The following is a 21696-nucleotide window of genomic DNA, read 5'->3' as shown; positions in this document are numbered from 1 at the left end:
AATTATAACACACACCAAATAAACGAGACTATTTTGGCACAAATGGTCATTTTTATAACTCGACAGAATATAATACACGAAGTACCAATATCAAATGCCTATTCGGCCTACTACAAGCAAAAAGCTTTATGCTACGAAACAGTTTCACATTTCATTCATACAGTAGTAAATTTTTATATAAATTTGGAATTGTTATACTCTTCCACAATTTGTGTGACATCCCCGTTTCTTTTCCTTCCTCATTCTAACAAACAATCTTTCATCACTAATTCTGTAACTACTTGCCCGTTAACTTCACTAACCCTGCCAGAATCACTGGTTTAGTTATCCTGCAATTATTCTCCGATTAGAACTTGATGCATGTTCATACAACACGTTTCCCAGGCTACTTCCAGAGTAGAACTTAGCAGTTGCTAACCGGGGACTGTACAACTGGCCCTTATTAGTGCTGCAATCTGGCCAAAAATTTTCTGTCAAAATTTCATTTTCTTGGATTAACCAAGAAGATAATACGGAATCTTTCTTACCTGTTATTCCTGCTAGTCATTATTTCCACTCTGCTAGTCTAAATCTACGGATTTCGCTAATGATTATAACATGCTGAACATTCGCAAACCCAATCAACTTGGCATTCATCTGTTCGCCTTTACTTTGCTCAGGTCATATAGCCCCATCCCTTTTTGTCTGCAGGAAAGTTTATTTCTAGATATGATGAGGATTCCCCTGACAGAGACATCAAGTACAGTATACACACATTCAAAAACCAACTCATGATTCATTCAGAAATCAACTTACAATGTGTTCAAAAACCAACAGGGATGCACTTGAAAACCATATGAATAATCGGTAGACCAACGTGCACTGGACGCTAGGCACTTTGTGAAACAAGTTGTTTTTCCTCGAATTTAGCCCCCCCCCCCCCCCCCCCCGAAAGTGCCACCCTCCGAGATCTGGGCCTGTTGCGCATGTGTGAATCTGGCAGCTTGGACATGCCAGTAAAATTTTTCTGGTAGTATCTAGCTTCTTGCTGCGACTGCTTACACAGCCAACAGCCACATTTCTGTAGCTGGAAGCGGGAGAAGGTACTACTCATATGCGACACAACTGCACATGCCCATGAGCCCACTCCTAACTGCTAAAACGAATCTAACGTAAACAGTTGTGATGTCACGCTAATTGAAGACAATTTGTTGTTATGAAGCTTTGCATAGTCTTCCTAAAGAGTTTGACACATTCTGCTGTTTGCAGACACTTGCATGAGCACTGTGATTGTTGTCGCACATGGCACATTTTCTTGCAATTTAAGTTTTGTTTTCATTTTTTTCTCTCGTTCATGTTTTATTCCTGCAGTATTATTCTGCAGTAGCAGGATACAGTAATATCCTTTGTTAAAGTATTGGATCTTCCAAAAATTTAACTGAAAACTAAAACAATGAAAAATTCCCAGAATTCTGAAAAATTCCTGGGTTTTTCCTGGTTTTCTCCCAAATCTCCTGGTTTTCCTGGGTCATATACACTCCCTGATTACTGTATTGTCCATAAGGGAATCTGTCTGATGATCAAATGACAGAATGTTTTATTCCTGTGTGAATGATTTCTTGAATGTGAAACTTAAAACTTCGGTTTTCATTTCATCATCTTCAACTGCCACACCAGACTGGTCAACAAGCGACTGAATGGCAGCCTTAAAGCTGCTTAGTGATTTCACATATGACAAGAGTTTTCTCGGGTTCTCTGCCAGATATTTTGCTTAGGTGTGATGGTGGTAGTTGTAAGCTTCGCACACAGATCTTTTCACAGACATATGAATCCCTACTAACCTTTGCTTGTCGTCATTTATGTATTCGCTTTTGAACTGAGAGTGCAACAACCTCTGCTTCCTCAGCATCCACAAAATTTTGTTATTAAATCCTGGTGGGTTGTTTCCATCCTTTATCGACTTACTAGGCATGTAGCTCTCCATACCAATTTACTATATGCTTAAACTTTGGCCATAATTCGTCTACATCCATCTTACTGGAACTAAGTGATGCAAATTCACTGTCTGAGTGATGTGTTAATAACTGCTTATCTGCTCTATCTATCAGAAACACTCTCCTTGCCTTCTTGACCAATTTATAAACTTTCATAATCATAATTGTTATAATGACATCATGATCGCTAATCCCCGTTTCTATACTGACAATGTCAGAAAGGTCTGGCCTATTTGTAGCTATAGGGTCTAAGATGTTTCCATTGTGTGTGGGCTGCCGAGCTAGCTGTTCATGACAATTTTCAGAAAACGTGTTCAAAAGTATTTTGCATGACTGTTTGTCTGTATCCCCCCCACAATGAATTCATAGATGTCCCAGTCTATACTCGACAAGTTAAAGCCGCCTCCAAATAGTATTGCATTACCTGGGTATTTACACACTATTGACTGCAGACTCTACATCTACATCTACATCTATACTCCGCAAGCCACCCAACAGTGTGTCGCGGAGGGCACTTTCAGTGCCACTGTCATTACTTCCCTTTTCTGTTCCAATCACGTATGGTTCGAAGGGAAGAACGACTGTCGGAAAGCCTCCGTGCATGCTCGAATCTCTCTAATTTTACATTCGTGATCTCCTCGGGAGGTATAAGTAGGGGGAAGCAATATATTCGATACCTCATCCAGAAACGCACCCTCTTGAAACCTGGCGAGCAAGCTAAACCGCGATGCAGAGCGCTCTCTTGCAGAGTCTGCCACTTGAGTTTGCTAAACATCTGCGTAACGCTATCACGGTTACCAAATAACCCTGTGACGAAACGCGCCGCTCTTCTTTGGATCTTCTCTATCTCCTCCGTCTACCCGATCTGGTACAGATCCCACACTGATGAGCAATACTCAAGTATAGGTCGAACGAGTGTTTTGTAAGCCACCTCCTTTGTTGATGGACTACACTTTCTAAGGACTCTCCCAATGAATCTCAACCTGGTACCCGCCTTACCAACAATTAATTTTATATGATCATTCCACTTCAAATCGTTCCATACGCATACTCCCAGATATTTTACAGAAGTAACTGCTACCAGTGTTTGTTCCGCTATCATATAATCATACAATAAAGGATCCTTCTTTCTATGTATTCACAATACATTACATTTGTCTATGTTAAGGGTCAGTTGCCACTCCCTGCACCAAGTGCCTATCTGCTGCAGATCTTCCTGCATTTCGCTACAATTTTCTAATGCTGCAACTTCTCTGTATACTACAGCAGACTGTCTTTGAATGACTCTAGAACTGTCACAGAAGAATTGGGTGGCCGGTAAAAAAAATACAACAATTAACTTAGTTTCAACTACATCTGTTATACACAACAGCATAACTTCACATTCAACATCTATCTCAATAGACAGAATATTTTTGTCAACTGCAATGAACACTCCCCCTGCTATGGCCTCTAATCTGTCTTTCTTGATATATGTTCCACAGCTCACTAAATATCTCAGAGCCTTCCACTTCGCGTTTCAGCCAGCTCTCAGACCCCAGAACAATTTTAGTGTGAGAGCCTACCTGGAGAGCAGTAAATTCAGGAACTTTATTACGAATACTTCAACAGTTTACTGATAAATTTGTGACAGTCAAAGTGTCTTTATTCTGAACACCATTTGACTTCCCTTGCTGTGAATTGACTGGCAAGAGTTCATCAGAGCACCTCAAACTACCACCTAGCCTAAAAAAAAACATGTACACTCCTCAAGTACTCTGCTACCTGAGCAGCTGCTTCCTTTGTGTAGTGCACCCCTGACCTATAAAACTAAGTCCTACAAATACCTACATGATAACGCAGGTTTAGAAATCTGCAGCCAAAACCATCACCGAGTCAACGAAGCCTTTGGTTGAGACCCTCCACTCAGTTCCAAAACACAAGACCCCAGTCAACTCTGGGAACAACGTTGTAAACTGAGAGCTCTGCTTTCACCCCATGGGCGAGCCAGCAGTCTTCATTACCTCTGCCAGCCACCTGTGCAAACTGACAATCTGAACTGACGATCACCTTAGAACCCAACGATAAGCATTGGCGGTGCTGAGGTGAGCCACAACATGCAGATGACTGCACGCTGCACACTCGATAGCCACAGTTATGGCTGCTTCCACATAGCAGACAATGCCCCCCCCCCCCCCCCCCCACAGCAGACATACCGAGCGCACATTGGCTTTCTTTCCAGCCCTTAACGCTATCTGCCTAAGGTGCTCCATAATGTGCCTAACATTGGAGCTCCCAATAACTAGTGACCCCTCCCCTCTCCTCTGTGTGCCTGCTCGGACCCTGCTGAAGGAGTGGCCATCTATCTACTCACAATGTGAATGGGCAAGGCCAGGTGGCCAGTCTCCACGCTGGCCCTCTGCCTTGAGCAGCGCGAATGCGTCACCACCCACCACTCACCCTGCTGTGAGGGCGGACCCACCAAAGGTGCACTAGGAGGTGCCTCAAAAGCAAAGTCTGTGGGCAAAACAAGTGACACCTGAGGTGTCCCGCGCGACGTGCAAGATTCTCCGCCACCGCTACACCACGACGCAGCAGCCTGAAGGTGACTGACCATAGTCAACAGCACATTCAGCTGTTCGCAAACTGCGGCCATCTCCTCCTGCACCTGCACACAGCATGAACAGATCCTATCCATCCTAGCAAGATTAACTGTAAGAAGTGAACTATAGAAGCATACAATCCTAGATATGCAACTTGCTACCCTCCTGATGCATTAAAAAGCTATGTAGCTGGCTGTTCACTGAGCAACTGCTGCACTACAGACTGAGTGAATTTACACTTACAAAAATGCGAGATTAACCCTCTCAAACAGAGAAACATGCAAGAAATTTAATAAATATGCTACATGGAATAATAATGCTCCTAATAATTCCCAATATGCATCTCTCCAAAGTTTTTCATTGGTTTTTATATAAAAAGTCAATGTCTCACTGCAATAAAATAAAATAAAACTGGTACTACACACTGACTGTAAACTTCCCTCTTCAGACACACTGGAAGCTCAGTTTTGATAAACTTAAATCAAAATCACTCCAGAAAATTTTTACACTTTGCATATTCTACAAGCAGCTGCAGTGATTGACATCTTATTCTTACTGTCATTCTCATATTTAGAACACAGAACAGTCTGCCAACATGTGGCACACATGAGGTCGACTGATGGCCATGTCATCCTTTGCCATGTGGTGTTATGCAGATGTGGTAAGGAGAGGCACGGGGCCAGCCCCATGCTCTCCTGGCCATTGTCAAATTTCTAGAGCTCGTAGCCACTACATCTCATTCAAGCATTTCCTCAATTGACATCTCGAGCCCGAGTGTACTTCCTTCCAGTCCCCCCACCAACAAAAAATCCCTGGCAGTATCAGGAATTGAACCTGGGTCCTCCACAAGAGAGTCAACTGCACTGATTACTTGGTTGCAGAGGAAGCAGTTTCCAGGTGCTCAGTGGTGAGGTTATCAGTGCTTGGTTGCAGAGGCAGATATACCAATACAGATGCTAGATAATGTAGCTACTTTAGTGTATAATTCCCTTGGATCCTTGAGAAGCCAAACCTAGTTTAAATGGTCATTACTTTTTTTTGCTGTTGTCAGTTCTTCTCTTGTTTTCTGTATCAGTCTTCATCATTTAAAATAAATCTCAATCTAAATTCTACTACTTGCCTATTTCATAGAAACCTACCAACATTTATAATTGTTACCTTTTCTCTTCTCGTGTACATATTCACCACTACCATTCTTTTTTTATTCATTAGAAAATAAGTTCTTGACATGAATAAAAATAAGGTAGACCATGCTGCCAGGTAAGTTACCATGGTGCCATTTAGAACCCTTATAGGGCCAACAAGCAAATATCAAATTATTGTTACTCCAAACACATTATACGAGTTGTAAGAAATTTACTGTTTTACTTCTGTATTACAGAGGATAATTTTTTTTCTTACCTCTCTTACGTGTATTCATGTAATGTATTCTTCTGTCTCCATATTCTGGCTGCCTTATGCCGCAGTTTGTTAAGGAATTTCGAGCATGGTCTGGATTTGTACCAAAATTTTCTCTGGAAAACAAGCCACCGAAATGAAATAAAGATTATGGTCAATGTGGTATGATACTTAACACAATTTTTTGATGAAATTGTACATTCCCTTTTACAAGATGACAAATTAAGTTTTTTTTTCTAACTTCTCTCGAAGGATGTCCATTTTAATGTTTGCTCTCAAACAAATGCAAACGTACGCTGTGTTCATGAGACAATAACATTGGGTAGAGTAGTAGACAGGAGGTAATATTAATATGTAGCAAAAGAGCTTATAAAGCCACAAGAGTTAATTATGACAAACAAGTAAAAATTGTGTAAGACATAACTATGCATCTTCTTGCATACATTTTACAACATTCACAACCGTAAAGACGATGGATCACTCCTTATGGCAAAAAAGAAATAATGAATAGTATTCTTTTTCTTTGTGAGACAAGAATGAAATGACAAATGTTCTTTTCCAGAATTATCATAGAAATTATACTTCACTTCTCAAAACGAACATTTTGTGATGCAATTTTCAATATCCAGTCGCAATGGATGTGGTTCATAGAACTGTACTCATGGCTCATTGTTACAGTGCAAGATTTTATTTAATATTACATTAAGAAAGCCATAAACACACATGAGAATATTTGAATAAGGAATATAATAATCCATGTACCATTATTTTAACATTTCTGCTTATGTTACTATTTACTGTATCAAAGTGAGCATTCAACTGAGAATACTATCAAATTACAAGAAGACCAAACAGCTGGTCAATTCTTAGTTTCAGGAGGTAAAACTCCAAGCTTTGCTGATACAAATAGTTACAAGCAGAAAATGCTAATCCTAACTTTCAGGTCTTGGGTGTTTCTTTCTTGGGTAGGAAAGAGGTATGGGTTGGGGAAGGCTGGAAAGCAGATCACTCAGATCTCAGGTTGAGAGAAAGAAGGAAGACAAAAATGAAGGAGAAAGTGCTCTCCTTTAAGTAGAAATTATTTAAACTCCTCATATTTACTGACAGCAGTTATAAAATTAGAGATAACCAAAAACGGCTAACCAAAAAGGGAATTAGTTTGGGTGTTCATGACATTACCTCTCCATTACAGAATATCAACTGACCTGATGGCGTATTCTACAATGTCAGAGTGCTAACCATAAACTTACCTATATGAAGGATGTGTTAAAGCTAGCTGAAGTAGAAACCTATTTTCAAATTTATAGCCAATACTTTCCTCCAGCACATCACATGATCTATGAAACCGCAAATGACACACAAGCACTGGAATCAACATGGCATGCTGCAACAGAATAAAGAGGAAAGTCAAATGGATAAGAAATGAAGCTGTGCTTGAATAAAATACATGACAGTATATAAACATTTGGGTATACAAAGCTTGTCTGGAGAGGATTTTCACCACTTCTATTCTGACACTCCTGATGGACAGAGCATGGTCTGTCCACCCAGGCTAGTTGGTGAGGGTTGTTAGCTTCCCAATCCCAGTGTCCCACGAGCTTCTGAAGGGCAAGGATGTGTCATTACATTTCCTGCCATGATGCAGTGTTCACTTGAACAATGATAAACAATAAAATTCTGTGTAAAACTTGTGAAGTCAATTGCCAAAACATTTTCAATGATCAGGCAAGAATTTGGGAATGAATGTCTGTCAAAGCAGCAAGTGTTTCAGTGGTGCAAAGTTTTTTTTTGGAAGGCCAGCATGACTCTGAAGACAAAACTTGCTCTGATCACCCTTCAACACTGGAAGGCGAAGACAGTGTATCTCGTTAGCAAGAATGTTTGAGCAGATTGGAGTATGAGTGTTCATCTAATAGCTCAGTCTCTGGATATACCAAAGACCATTTCAATGAGACAGCAACAGAACAACTGCAGATGAAGAAAGTGTGTGCAAAGGTAGTCCCAAAAATTTTGACCACTGACTAAAAGTCCAATCGAGTGCTCATTTGTGAAGAGCTATAGGAACTATGTAGAAATAATGCTACTTTCTGCACAATGTTATAATGTGATAGGATTCATGGGTTTTCGGGCACGAATCTGAGGCAGAGATGGAACTCCAAAGTGTACACACTACAGTCACCAGACCGAAAGAAACCACACATTAAAAGGGTGTACACACTGTAGTCATCACACCACAAGAAACCACTCATGAACAGCTTCAAAGTGAAGGCAACATTCACTGTCTTTTTATATGCTAGTGGTTTCAGTCACCGAGTGTTTACTGGACAGATTGCCAATGCTGTCTTTTATGTGGTAGTGTTCACAGGGGCGGGGGAGGGGGAGGGGGGGGGGGGGGAGTGCAAGTCAGACCAGACACTTCTGGTTCCTGGATGCTCCACTAAGACAATTTGTCCAGTCACATTACCCTCTACAGTTCTGATCTTGCACCAGCACACTCTGTTTGCTTCCCTGGCTCAAGACACCCTCGAAAGGACACAGTTCCGAGCCCACAGCCAATGTGAAAGCTGCTGTTCCGTGTGCCCTGTAGGACATTAAAATCCAATTCTTCCAGGACGCTTACACTACTTTGAAATCTCACTGTCAAAAATGTACTGGTGCAGGAGAGTCCTATTTTGAAGAATTCTGATGCATTTTGCCATTCTGATCAATAAATTAATTTTTATGGACTTGGTGAAATTACTTTTCAGTCAAATATTGTATATAAAACTTAGTTGCTGTTTAATGTGCGATACTTGGGATGGAAGCTGACTCGGTACAATATTCAACCAAGCAAACCACCCTCTCATGATAAACTGGGCACCTTCAAATATGTATAAGTTATTAAAAAAAAAAAAGTCAGTTGTGCTGACAAATCAACCAATAAAAAAAGAACAAGGTCAGAAAAGTCAGGAAACAAACAATTTTGACATAATTGTGACAAAGTGTATGAAATAGTGATGATCCACATGTGACCGTTTAGAATGAAAAACAGAAATCTTTACATATAAAATTGACAAACACTTGCTGAATATAACCTTCAAATAAAAGGCAAAATCCATGAAGTGTAACAAATATCTGTAACACGAACAAGACATCTGATTTATAAATTATTTTTCTGGTCTATTTACACAAAGTATCTTGCAGAATAAGCAACTGTGATATTAACTGAGGTAGCATTTTTTGCACAGCAACATTCTATTATGAATGATACCAATAGTAATAGGTAAGATTGTGAATAACATGTTTGTTCATAAAAATATTTCTACATTAATACATTATTCACAGTAATATATATATATATATATATATATCAATATAATGGAAGGAAACATTCCACGTGGGAAAAATTATATATAAAAAACAAAGATGAGGTGACTTACCGAACAAAAGCGCTGGCAGGTCGATAGACACACAAACAAACACAAACACACACACAAAATTCAAGCTTTCGCAACAAACTGTTGCCTCATCAGGAAAGAGGGAAGGAGAGGGGAAGACGAAAGGAAGTGGGTTTTAAGGGAGAGGGTAAGGAGTCATTCCAATCCCGGGAGCGGAAAGACTTACCTTAGGGTTGGAATGACTCCTTACCCTCTCCCTTAAAACCCACTTCCTTTCGTCTTCCCCTCTCCTTCCCTCTTTCCTGATGAGGCAACAGTTTGTTGCGAAAGCTTGAATTTTGTGTGTGTGTTTGTGTTTGTTTGTGTGTCTATCGACCTGCCAGCGCTTTTGTTCGGTAAGTCACCTCATCTTTGTTTTTTTTATATATATATATATATATATATATATATATATATATATATATATATACCTGCCAGCGCTTTTGTTCGGTAAGTCACCTCATCTTTGTTTTTTTTATATATATATATATATATATATATATATATATATATATAAAAACAAAGATGATGTGACTTACCAAATGAAAGTGCTGGCAGGTCGACAGACACACAAACAAACACAAACATACACACAAAATTCAAGCTTTCGCAACAAACTGTTGCCTCATCAGGAAAGAGGGAAGGAGAGGGAAAGACGAAAGGAAGTGGGTTTTAAGGGAGAGGGTAAGGAGTCATTCCAATCCCGGGAGCGGAAAGACTTACCTTAGGGGGAAAAAAAGGATGGGTATACACTCGCACACACACACATATCCATCCACACATATACAGACACAAGCAGACATATTTAAAGACAAAGAGTTTGGGCAGAGATGTCAGTCGAGGCAGAAGTGCAGAGGCAAAGATGTTGTTGAATGACAGGTGAGGTATGAGTGGCGGCAACTTGAAATTAGCGGAGATTGAGGCCTGGTGGATAACGGGAAGAGAGGATATATTGAAGAGCAAGTTCCCATCTCCGGAGTTCGGATAGGTTGGTGTTAGTGGGAAGTATCCAGATAACCCGGACGGTGTAACACTGTGCCAAGATGTGCTGGCCGTGCACCAAGGCATGTTTAGCCACAGGGTGATCCTCATTACCAACAAACACCGTCTGCCTGTGTCCATTCATGCGAATGGACAGTTTGTTGCTGGTCATTCCCACATAGAATGCGTCACAGTGTAGGCAGGTCAGTTGGTAGATCACGTGGGTGCTTTCACACGTGGCTCTGCCTTTGATCGTGTACACCTTCTGGGTTACAGGACTGGAGTAGGTGGCGGTGGGAGGGTGCATGGGACAGGTTTTACACCGGGGGCGGTTACAAGGGTAGGAGCCAGAGGGTAGGGAAGTCCTGTAACCCGGAAGGTGTACACGATCAAAGGCAGAGCCACGTGTGAAAGCACCCACGTGATCTACCAACTGACCTGCCTACACTGTGACGCATTCTATGTGGGAATGACCAGCAACAAACTGTCCATTCGCATGAATGGACACAGGCAGACAGTGTTTGTTGGTAATGAGGATCACCCTGTGGCTAAACATGCCTTGGTGCACGGCCAGCACATCTTGGCACAGTGTTACACCGTCCGGGTTATCTGGATACTTCCCACTAACACCAACCTATCCGAACTCCGGAGATGGGAACTTGCTCTTCAATATATCCTCTCTTCCCGTTATCCACCAGGCCTCAATCTCCGCTAATTTCAAGTTGCCGCCACTCATACCTCACCTGTCATTCAACATCTTTGCCTCTGCACTTCTGCCTCGACTGACATCTCTGCCCAAACTCTTTGTCTTTAAATATGTCTGCTTGTGTCTGTATATGTGTGGATGGATATGTGTGTGTGTGCGAGTGTATACCCATCCTTTTTTTCCCCCTAAGGTAAGTCTTTCCGCTCCCGGGATTGGAATGACTCCTTACCCTCTCCCTTAAAACCCACTTCCTTTCGTCTTTCCCTCTCCTTCCCTCTTTCCTGATGAGGCAACAGTTTGTTGCGAAAGCTTGAATTTTGTGTGTATGTTTGTGTTTGTTTGTGTGTCTGTCGACCTGCCAGCACTTTCATTTGGTAAGTCACATCATCTTTGTTTTTAGATATATATTTCCTACGTGGAATGTTTCCCTCTATTATAACCATATATATATATATATATATATATATATATATATATATATATATATATATATATATATATTAACAGAATTTCATACTCCCATGTTTGTGGCTTAAGGGGATCCTTGTTAGATTACAATAAATGAAAAAATTTCAAACCATGCACAAATACCTGTATGATATCACACATGATGCCAGTCCTATGGAAACCTTTAGAAGGAACAGCTACTGTAACATCTCTCTTCATTTTGCTTTGAGTACGCATCTCCTGCAATCTATTTTCTTTGGCTTCAAGTTTTCGTTTATCCTCAAAAGAAGGCTTGGGCATGTTAGCCAAAAGATGGCGAAACTTTACATACTCCCTCCAAGCTTTCTGATATCTGAAATAGTATAATGTTTTACATTTATCAGATAATTATATCATTTAATGGATACACGTCTTGAAAACCTGTAATATTAGTGGTGTGCTCTTCACCATTCAGCTGAGTTGCTGACGCCATTTTTCTGCATATTTTGACAACTGACACAGTGATCTTAATCTGTTGCAGTGAGCTGTATTACTATGTGTACTCCAACTAACCTGGTATGGGAACACGTAATAACTCAGTCCGCAACATCTGAAAAAGATGACTGGAGAGTGGTTGTCAAAGTATCATGCAGAAAAATAGAATCAACTACTCAACTGATCACCTAATCAAGTACTCAGCTGATCACCACATTTAATTACACTGAGAAAATTTGAGCTAGCACATAATTTGTAATATGCTAGCCCATTGTAAGAGAAAACTAACATTTGCCTCAGTGTGTTTACTGGTTATCTAATGCAAACAAGGAGGCATGACGACTTAAGAAGCAGAAAAAATGTTACAGGTTTAATAATCAGAAGTTCACTATTTTCTAGATGTGCTGTCCATCCTTTTTCAATTTTCAATTCCAGTAAGTGAACCATAATATGTCACATCTTTTATAGCCAAAGAGAGAGAATGAACTTACTTAATGACAAGATATTAGAGATGGAGCATAAGCTCAGACCGAATGGGAAGGATAGAAAATGAAGTCATCATATCCTTTCAGAGACTCAGTCGAGGCACGACTGTCAAAAGAGCAAGCTGGGTTTAGAGAGCACAGAAGTTGTGTCGATCTCATCAACACACTGCGTATAATACTTGAGCAGAGTGCAGAATGGCGAAACACATTCTACCTTACATTTACTGATTTTGAAAAAGCATTTGATTCTCTTAATAGGAGAGTTATGTGGCATACCTTGGAAGAATATGGAATACCATCAAAGATAATAAATATTATTAAAGCCATGTTTGATGGATATGAATGTAGGGTGCTACACAATGGCAAACTTACTGAATCTATCCAAACAAATGCTGGGTTGAGGCAGGGATGTATTCTGTCACCTACCTTGTTCTTGTTGGTACTGAACAGCATAATAAAAAAGAGTTGTTGATTGTAGGAGAAAAGGTATTCAGTGGGGAATGCAAGACAGGCTTGAAGACTTTGACTTTGCTGCTGATATCTGTCTGCTTTCGCAAAGATTGCATGACATGGAAGAAAAGCTGGAAAGACTGAAAGAGGAAGCAGAAATTGCAGGACTTAAAATAAATGTTCAGGAAACTAAGGAAATAAGAATGTGATCTAAAAAACAAGCAAAGCTAACAGTGTATGGGCAGGAATTGGAACAAGTAGACTCCTTCGTATATCTAGGAAGCACTGTCTGTAAAGATGGAGGGGCCGAGGAGGATGTAAAGAGATGGATACGGAAGGCAAATGAAGCCTTTGTACAACTGTAACCTGACTGGCATAATAAGAACATCTCGAGACGTTGTTCAATAGTAACATAAAGTCAGTCCTCCCATATAGTTGCGAAACGTGGGAGGTAACAAACATGACTGTAAACCAGCTGCAAGTCCTCATAAACTGTTGTCTTCAGCAAATTATAAATGTGAGGTGGCCAGATATTGTCTCAAATGACTAATCCGTGAACTAATAAAGGAAAGAAAATGGAGGTGGATTGGTCACACAATATGAAGACGACAAGGAGCTGTTGAAAAGGCAGCACTGGATTGGAACCCACAAGGAACATGTAAATATGACCGCCCGAAAAAGACATGGAAAAGAACGGTGGAAGAAGAAACTCTGAAAGCTGGTAAAACATGGAGTGAAGTGAAATGTTTGGGTGCCAACAGAACCAGATGGAAGGTCTCTTTACTGCTGCCCTATGATCCAACAGGAACAACAGGAAAAAAGGAAGTCAAGTCAAGTATCCTTTCAGAGGAACCATCCTGGTGTTCACTATAAGTGATTTAGGAAACCCAGAAAAACCTAAATCTGGATATCAAGATGGGGAATTGAGCACCGTTCCTATCAAATATGAGTGTTGTGCCTTAATCCCTGCACTATCATGTTGAATTACTTCGAACAAAAATGAGAACCTCCACGAAAGTAAAGTGGGTGAAGGTTTAACATAGCATATAAAGCAATAGTACATAAAATAAAGGAAAGTCAACAACTTACCTATAGCAGACTGATGTGTGGCACACACAAACACACAACAGACAACAGTATTCATATGGTTAGTTCAGGAGGCAGACCATGCAAGAGAGAGAGAGAGAGAGAGAGAGAGGGGGGGGGGGGGGTAGGGGGGTGGAAAGGAAAGGGGATGGAGAAGAAGAGGGAGACAGGGAGAAAAAAGAGAAAGGGAGAGGGATGGAAAAGGTGTGTGTGTGTGTGTGTGTGTGTGTGTGTGTGTGTGTGTGTGTTCAGAGAGAAAGGGGGGGGGAGGTAATGTCCACATGGGAGGGAGGGGGGGGGTAGGAGAGTGGCAGGAGAAGTCAGTACATGATCTGGATGGAGAAAGAGTGGTGTGGTCGATTAGAGAATGGAAAAGACAAGATGAGGCTGCAGGAAAAAGGTTAGTGGAGGTTTGAGCCAGGGAGAATGCAAGAGGCAATTCCTACTTGTAAATGTTCTTGAAGGGTGTATCCAAATGGCTCATGTAGTGAAGTCACTGTTGAAGGTATTTGTGTCATCGAGTTCAGCATGTTCAGCAACTGGATGGTCAAGTCTGCAGTTTGTCACAGTTTGGCTGTGGTCATTCATGCAAGTACACAGTCAGTTATTTGTTATGCACACACAGAATGCTGTACAGAAATTACAGCATAGCTGATATACAGGGCAACCAATCAATAATGCAACCACTTTCACAGTATGCGGCGGAGTGGCGAGGCCAGCTGCTATGCCTATATCATGGGCGACAGGAGGTCCACGGTAATTGTACTACGGTTTGTCACGACAGTTATTTATAACATGCATAAAATAAACACTTAAAAATAAAAGTAAACTACTCACTTATATTAAGCTAGAAGATGCTCAAGCATTACTGACAGCTTCTTAGAAAACCATTCGTTACACTCTACAGTTCCTTCTAAGAAATGACACCAATTTCTTGACGAATGTTAGGTTTAAGTTCATTTAAAGTTTGTAGATTTGATTTGTACACTTTCTGTTTTAAAGCACCATAGGAATAAAAACTGCAGAGGGGTTAAATTGGGGGAAAGAAGAGGCCATACGTTGTTCATAATTACTCTGTCTTGAAACACATCACATCATGAATTTCCTCTAACGAGAAGTTTGGCTGCATGTGCTTCACACAATCCTGCTAAAAAGTCACAAAGACACATTCTCTCTCACTTAACTGACTAAAAAATGGCCACAAAATGCTTTCCACATACCCCTCACTGTCAGTTGTTTCCTAGAAAAAATAGAACCTACTATTCTCTCACCTCAAATAATGCACCACACTGTTTTTTTTTCACGAAGGGGTGCCTCAGGCATTACATTAGACTTTTCATAACTACAATAACAATTATGTTGTGAATTAACATCTCCACTTGTGTGGAACCATGACTTATCTGACATAACATTAGGTCAGGATGGTTTTTCTCCACCATGCACCCTACTCAAATTCCATTCACAAAACCACAACCTTTTTGTACGGTCACTCAGTTTAAGTTCTTGCACTGCAATTTTTTTAAAGGGCTGTAACTCCAGTAACTTTGTAGCCGTTTGAAAAGAATCATAGGAAATTCCCATTTTCTGAGAAAGATGTCTAACTGATTTTCTAGGAGGCCTTCCCTGACCATGTTCAATGTTATCCAGCATTTCGTCTGTGCGCACTGCACATGTTTGTCTACGTTTATTGTCAACAACACTTCCTATTTCATGAAATCTATTTATCAATCCATGAGTCATACTCCAATTAGGAACTTGATCATCCGGCAATTCCTCTTAAAATAGCGTTCTGGACGCACTTATGAAATGTACATCAAAATTCTTTGGTTAATAGAATATGTCTTGTATTTCTGCGTTTCACTCAAAACACTTCCACTCAATACATTGTATTGCCTCATCTAACACACACATGCTACCTGCTCAAACAAAGGCCTCACAACAGAGCGGAAATACACTCCCCACCAGTGCCACAGATGGCTGGCTGCTGGCCAAGCAACAGAATACCCAACATGAGGTTGCATTAAGGAATGATCACCCTGTATAACATGGCTGTTTTCACGTGTGGCCCTGTCTTTTATTTGGTAGAAAATACCTGCCAATGGAATGTGGCAGATGATGGGTGGGTGGGTGGGACAGGTCTTACACCTCGCTCGACCACAAGGGAATGACCCACGGGGTGCAGAACTGGGAGCAGGATTGGAGTAGCGATGGACAAGGATATTCTATGGGTTGTGTGGGTAGCAGAACACAGTTTTTGATGATGTGCGAAGGATTTCTGGAATGATATCCCTCATCTCAGGGCACTATGAGAGTCAGTCGAAGTCCTGGAGAAGGATTTTCAAGGCCAGGATGACACTGAATGATCATAACAGTCCCAATTAGTGGTTGGTTAACACATTTACTGGTATCAGAGGAGGAGATAACACAGGAGATTTGTTACAGGATGACCTGGTTATGATATTATCTGTCATTAAAGGCTCTGATAAGTTTATCTCTGTGTATCAACAACTCTTCCTTTCCACTAGAGATGCAGCATCCACGGGAGGCAAGGCTGTATTAGGAAGAGACTTTTTGACATTGAACAGATGACAGCGTGGTTGGGGCATCTGATGTGAACAGATGAATTTATGGAGAGACAGACACTGAAAAATGGAGATCAACATCTAGGGAGATAGCTTGTTCAGTTGAGAAGGACCAGATGAAGTGGATTTGGGTGTAGGTGTTGAGATTTAGGAGGAAAGAGCAAAGATTGCCCCTGTCATGAGTCCAGAACATGAAAATCTCATCAATGAGTCTGAAATGGGTAAGAGATTTTAGGTGTTGAGTGGATAGGAAGGATTCCTCCAGATGACCCATAATTGTAAGTTGGCATAAGATGGTGCCATGCGAGTACCCATGGCAGTACTACAGATCTGTTTATAGATTTGGCCATTAAAAGTGAAATAGCTGTGAGTGAGGACATGGTTGACAAGGAGGATTAGGAAAGAGGTGGTGCATTTGGTACCATGAGGACATTGGGAAAGGCAGCATTCAAAGTCCGCAATGCCATGGGCATAGGAGATGTTGGTGTATAAGGACATTGCATCCACAGTGGCCCATAAAGAGTTGCATGGTAACAAAACAATAAGTGTGGAAAGGTGGTGAAGGAACTGAGTAGTGTCTTGAATGTACAATGGAGGTTACGGACAACAGTTTGGAGATGTTGGTCAACAAAGGCAGAGGTTTGTTCTGTGGGAGCATTGTATTTGGCCACAATAGGATGGCCAGTAGGGAGACCTGTGGAGTTTGAGCAGTAGGTTAAAGGTGGGAGTGCCTGGGGTTGCTAGTGTGAGGAGGGAGATGGATTCAGATGTTAGGTTTCAGGGATGGGCCTAAGGTCTTGGGGATGGACCTAAGGCCTTGGGGATGGACCTAAGGCCTTGAGGAGCTGCTGGAGGTCCTTTTGGACTTCTGGGGTGGGATTGTGATCGAAGGTGTGCATGCAGAGGTATCTGAAGATTGTCAGAGACCCTCAGTAGCATAGTCACTATGATTTAAGACCACTGTGCTACAGCTTTTGTCTGTGGGAAGGATGATAAGGTCTGGATCGTATTTCAGATTGCAGGTAGCTATCTGTTCCATGGCAGTGATGCTGGACTCATTGGGGAGACATTTGGGAAAGGATGGTGGGGCCAGGTTAGAAGGAGGAATTCTTGAAAGATTAGCAGGAGGTCACTTGTTGGTGGTTGGGGAAGGAGGATTATGGTTGGAGTGTGTTTGGAACTGTTTTAAACAAGGTTCTATGTGGGGTTTTGGATGACTGTTGTGAACGGGGGTGTGTCGAAGAAATTTTTTCACTGTACAGAACAAATAAAGGAAAGAAGGTCCTTTGCAAGTTGAGTGTGGCTGAACTTATGTTATGGGCTAAAGGTGAGGTCTTTAGAAAGTACTGAGACTTCTGCAGGCATCAGAGTTTTGGCTGAAAGGTTGACAACAGTGTTACAGGATGAGCATTCAGGAGTTATATATTTCATGGAGAGTAGGGGAAGTTTTTGGGGATGTGGAAGATGAGGGTTTGACAGGTGGCTTGGATCAGAGTGATTTTGGTAACCTTGTAGCCATTTGAACAGAGCCATAAGAAATTTCTATTTGTTGAGAAAGAGGTCGAACTGATTTTCTAGAAGGCCTTTCCAGAGCATGTTCAATGTTATCCAGAGTTTCTTTCTTGGCTATAGGTAATCCCATGCGGGCATACGACAGGAGCAGCTGTGATAGTTCCCTCATATGGTGCTGGGAATGCTGTTCCAATGTTAAATGTCAAGAATTTCTGATGTTGTGACAGCATTCAGGAAATTTTGGTCACAGAATAAAAAAAGTTTTGTGAAATGAGCATCTTTTGTAAGTTAAATTAACACTGAAATTGTTTAACAATTTATGTTGTAATTGTGCTTAAAATTATTAACATTAATATACTACAATATATTTGTGCTAATATAATTAGCAGTGAAGTTCCTACTTCAAATTAGAAAAGGGGGCTGTGGGGGGGAGGGGGGTTACCGATTCCTCAGTTAAAATGAATACCTGATATCAACTACTGTTTGCTTAATATTTAACTGACTACATTGCTGAATTCCTAAAAATAACACTAGTCTGCATGCTGTAAAAATAATGGGCTATTTACAATGTCTACGAGTTCCATTTTGCAAATTATGGTTTCATTCAAAAAATACTAATTGTCTAGACACTAATAAGAAAATGACATAATAAACACAGTGTTTTGCTCAATACCTGGAACAGAGAGCGAAAAATGATAATATGTACATTCTTTCCATCAATTCTTAAAAACTCAAACACAAATATTTTCTGATGATTTCTGAATAGACAGAGTGCCACACCCCCATGTTTTGCTTAAACTGAAGCCCCAAAACCTATTTACTAAATTCTGTGACTGCCTCATGTCACTAGACAATAAAGCTGTTCCAGAAACAAGGTATCTGCATCAAAATGTTGATCTCACTGTGAAACATTTAGCTGTCATGTGCAACTGCTAGATCTGATTGTAACAGTGATATTATTGATACCTTTCACAGATACTCCTTACAATAAGTACAAGGTGGAAAGCCACAGTGTGTCACCATCCTTCCAGCCAAATCCTGTGCCTGAGATTGTGTATTCAAGGATGATTTGTGCTATCACTGACAAAGTGGATGTCATGTTTCTTGTGAATGTGGTATGCTGTACATCATCCAGACAACATAACAGTCATGAATCAATGCAAGGATTCCATAATGTTTACTTCCCAGAACATTCACTATATTGGAACACTGCCCTTCCAAGGTATATGAAGTATAGAACACAGCATTGGATGTGCTTACTTCATCTACAAGTTACTGGAACAGTGCTGTGAATGAGTCTGTATACATCTATCATCTAAATATATACAGGTGTTAAATTTCTTCATAGGGAGACAGTCAACTAACTGTCAGGGAGATGATTGACATCCAAACATGAAACTGACATAGTGGTGCTGGCATTTACTAGTGATTACATTGGTGCTAGGAGGATGACGATGTCTGTAGCATCATTGTTCACATAGTGAAGTAAAATGTGGTGTTTACTTCCCTGTAACTCATATTTCCTTGTATCTTTATTGAAGTTGTTGATATTCTAAATACTATATAGACAGCATGGCTGCACATTCACTCAACCAACACAACAAGAGCAGCTTACAGTAGTTCTTCTGTTCTGCGGAGCAATATGTAGTAAAATAGACGAATCATTAAGAGGACACAAACAGATAGCCACAGTCTAAAGAATTCCAGTCATTTATAATACTTTGTGTGAATCTGGTGGGCCTAGCAGCTATGTGGGGCAGTCTATCCAAACTTTTTCCCCACACTTGGACTGAATGTGGGTGACATATCAAGTATAGAAACTTAGAAATCACCAGCAGGCAAACACAGACTTATGAATAACTGCATGACTTTTTTCAAAAGATGCAAATTCAGGTGTATGCTTTAAATTAATGAGTCTCAGTCTTAAAGGAGGCTATGGAAAATAATAAGAAGAGCTGCTGATGGAGGAGCAAAGATTCCATTTGAAATGAACGAGCACTTAAATAACAGATCTGACTAAGACATAAAACCACAATAGTACTCAATTCATGAAGTTGTATGGTTGGGACTTCATGAAGTTCAGAAGGTTTGTCAATTACTTTAAAACACCACGCGAAACATATGATTTACATTGGTGTTTTCCTATCATTTTTAACAACAGTGTGCATTTGTCTAGTCAAAATTAGGAAAAAAATACTGCAAACAAATAATAAATAACTCTGCTTGGCTCAATTTTATTTGACTTATGTGTAGATTAATTACATGTGCATACATACTTACTCAGGATTTCCTGCATAACTGAGCTGTGGAGGTCTTATTCCAAAATGCACTATCTCTGGGTAAGATGGAGTAGCTTTCTTGTGCTGGTCCCTGTCTAGTTGGTCAACTCTTACGGAGCATGGTTTCATACCAGGATATGTTACAACCATACCTACAAACAAACAAAAATAGTGCACTATTACTTTATACTTGTTAATATGTGTGAACCATTTAAAAAATTACACTGAGTTTGTCTAACACAACTAAAATGATATTTTTAAAGGCATCCAGCAGTAGGATCAAAAATGTTCTGGCAATAATATTGTAATATAAGTAATGGAGGGGGTGAAGGTAACCACTCATCATATGGTTGAGGCATTGAACAATTGACACGCTTACGAACAAGAATGAAATTGTCGTTCAGATTTTGAACAATGTCCTTCTTCAGAGTTGACAGACCAACAAAAACCTATGCAGTTACACTGTTCTGGCACTGCAGCCCAACTTCGCTGGGATAATGTTGTGGATGGGATAATGTAACCATCTGTGTGTTCTTGTCTGTTAAATCTGAGGCAGGAAATTGTCCAAAAACTATGCAATTACTTAAGTTCTTGTTTATGTGCCTGTAATTTGATCAACCCTTGAACTACATGGTAAGTTGTTACTTTTACGCCTTCTATTATTTTTATTCCATCCAATACTTTAAGCAATGTATTAATAATTTGAAAGAACTAAGATTGAAAGTGCTACAAAATGAATGGTAACCAACCAAATTATAAACAGTTACCACAATCATGAATTAAATTGCTATGAATATAGCCACAAACTGTAGAATATACACGGTGCGGCTCTAAAGGCCACATCGTAGTTCCGCTGGAGGTCGCAATTGATGGTCTTGAAAGCCATGGGCATCTAGTAAACAGTCAAAAGCTCAAAATGGCAGTGCTGTTATGGACAAGTGCAGAATACAACCGAAGAGCCGTGATTATTGACAGTCTGCAAACTGGATGTTTGCCCACTGGAGTACTTCATTCTTCGGGTACCCAAGATCAACTGTTTGCGATATTGTGGCCAAGTATAATGCATTGGAGAAGACTGAGGTTTAAGTTCCAGGTGTCTTGTCACTGGGCGTGATACCATACTGCCACATTTCTTTGAAAAGTGACAAACTATCACAAAAGAAGTATATCTGCAAGTTTTGATGAATGTTGAGAAATCATAGATGGTAACTGTTGCTCCTGGGAGACAATACGTCTTTCAATAGGACAGGGCACCAGCTCATAAGAGCCATTAGTCCAAAACTGGCTCTCGGAGAATGCTGACATTTTATGGTCAAAGGAGTTCT

At 40.4% G+C, this 21696-nt stretch overlaps 1 protein-coding gene across 6 annotated transcripts in view; it reads right to left on the bottom strand.

Annotated features, from left to right (window-relative positions):
• The window catches only part of LOC124605120 (ribonuclease 3), a 295599-nt gene that overhangs the window by 221340 nt on the left and 52563 nt on the right, over positions 1-21696 (bottom strand). For all 6 annotated transcript variants that reach the window (XR_006978601.1, XR_006978602.1, XM_047136593.1 and 3 more), the window contains exons 9-12: positions 20373-20523; positions 11648-11855; positions 7204-7337; positions 5957-6069 (exon numbers count right to left, since the gene is read on the bottom strand). Coding sequence is in view for 4 of the 6 variants with exons in the window: in XM_047136593.1 (XP_046992549.1) it covers positions 5957-6069; positions 7204-7337; positions 11648-11855; positions 20373-20523 (606 nt within the window). In the remaining 2 variants the exon portion in view is untranslated. The remainder of the gene's footprint in view (positions 1-5956; positions 6070-7203; positions 7338-11647; positions 11856-20372; positions 20524-21696) is intronic.

This window comes from Schistocerca americana, chromosome 3 (genome assembly GCF_021461395.2).
Source record: "Schistocerca americana isolate TAMUIC-IGC-003095 chromosome 3, iqSchAmer2.1, whole genome shotgun sequence".
NCBI classification, from domain to species: domain Eukaryota; kingdom Metazoa; phylum Arthropoda; class Insecta; order Orthoptera; family Acrididae; genus Schistocerca; species Schistocerca americana.
Note: the sequence above shows the minus strand (reverse complement) of the source record. Positions and strands in the feature narration are given on the sequence as shown.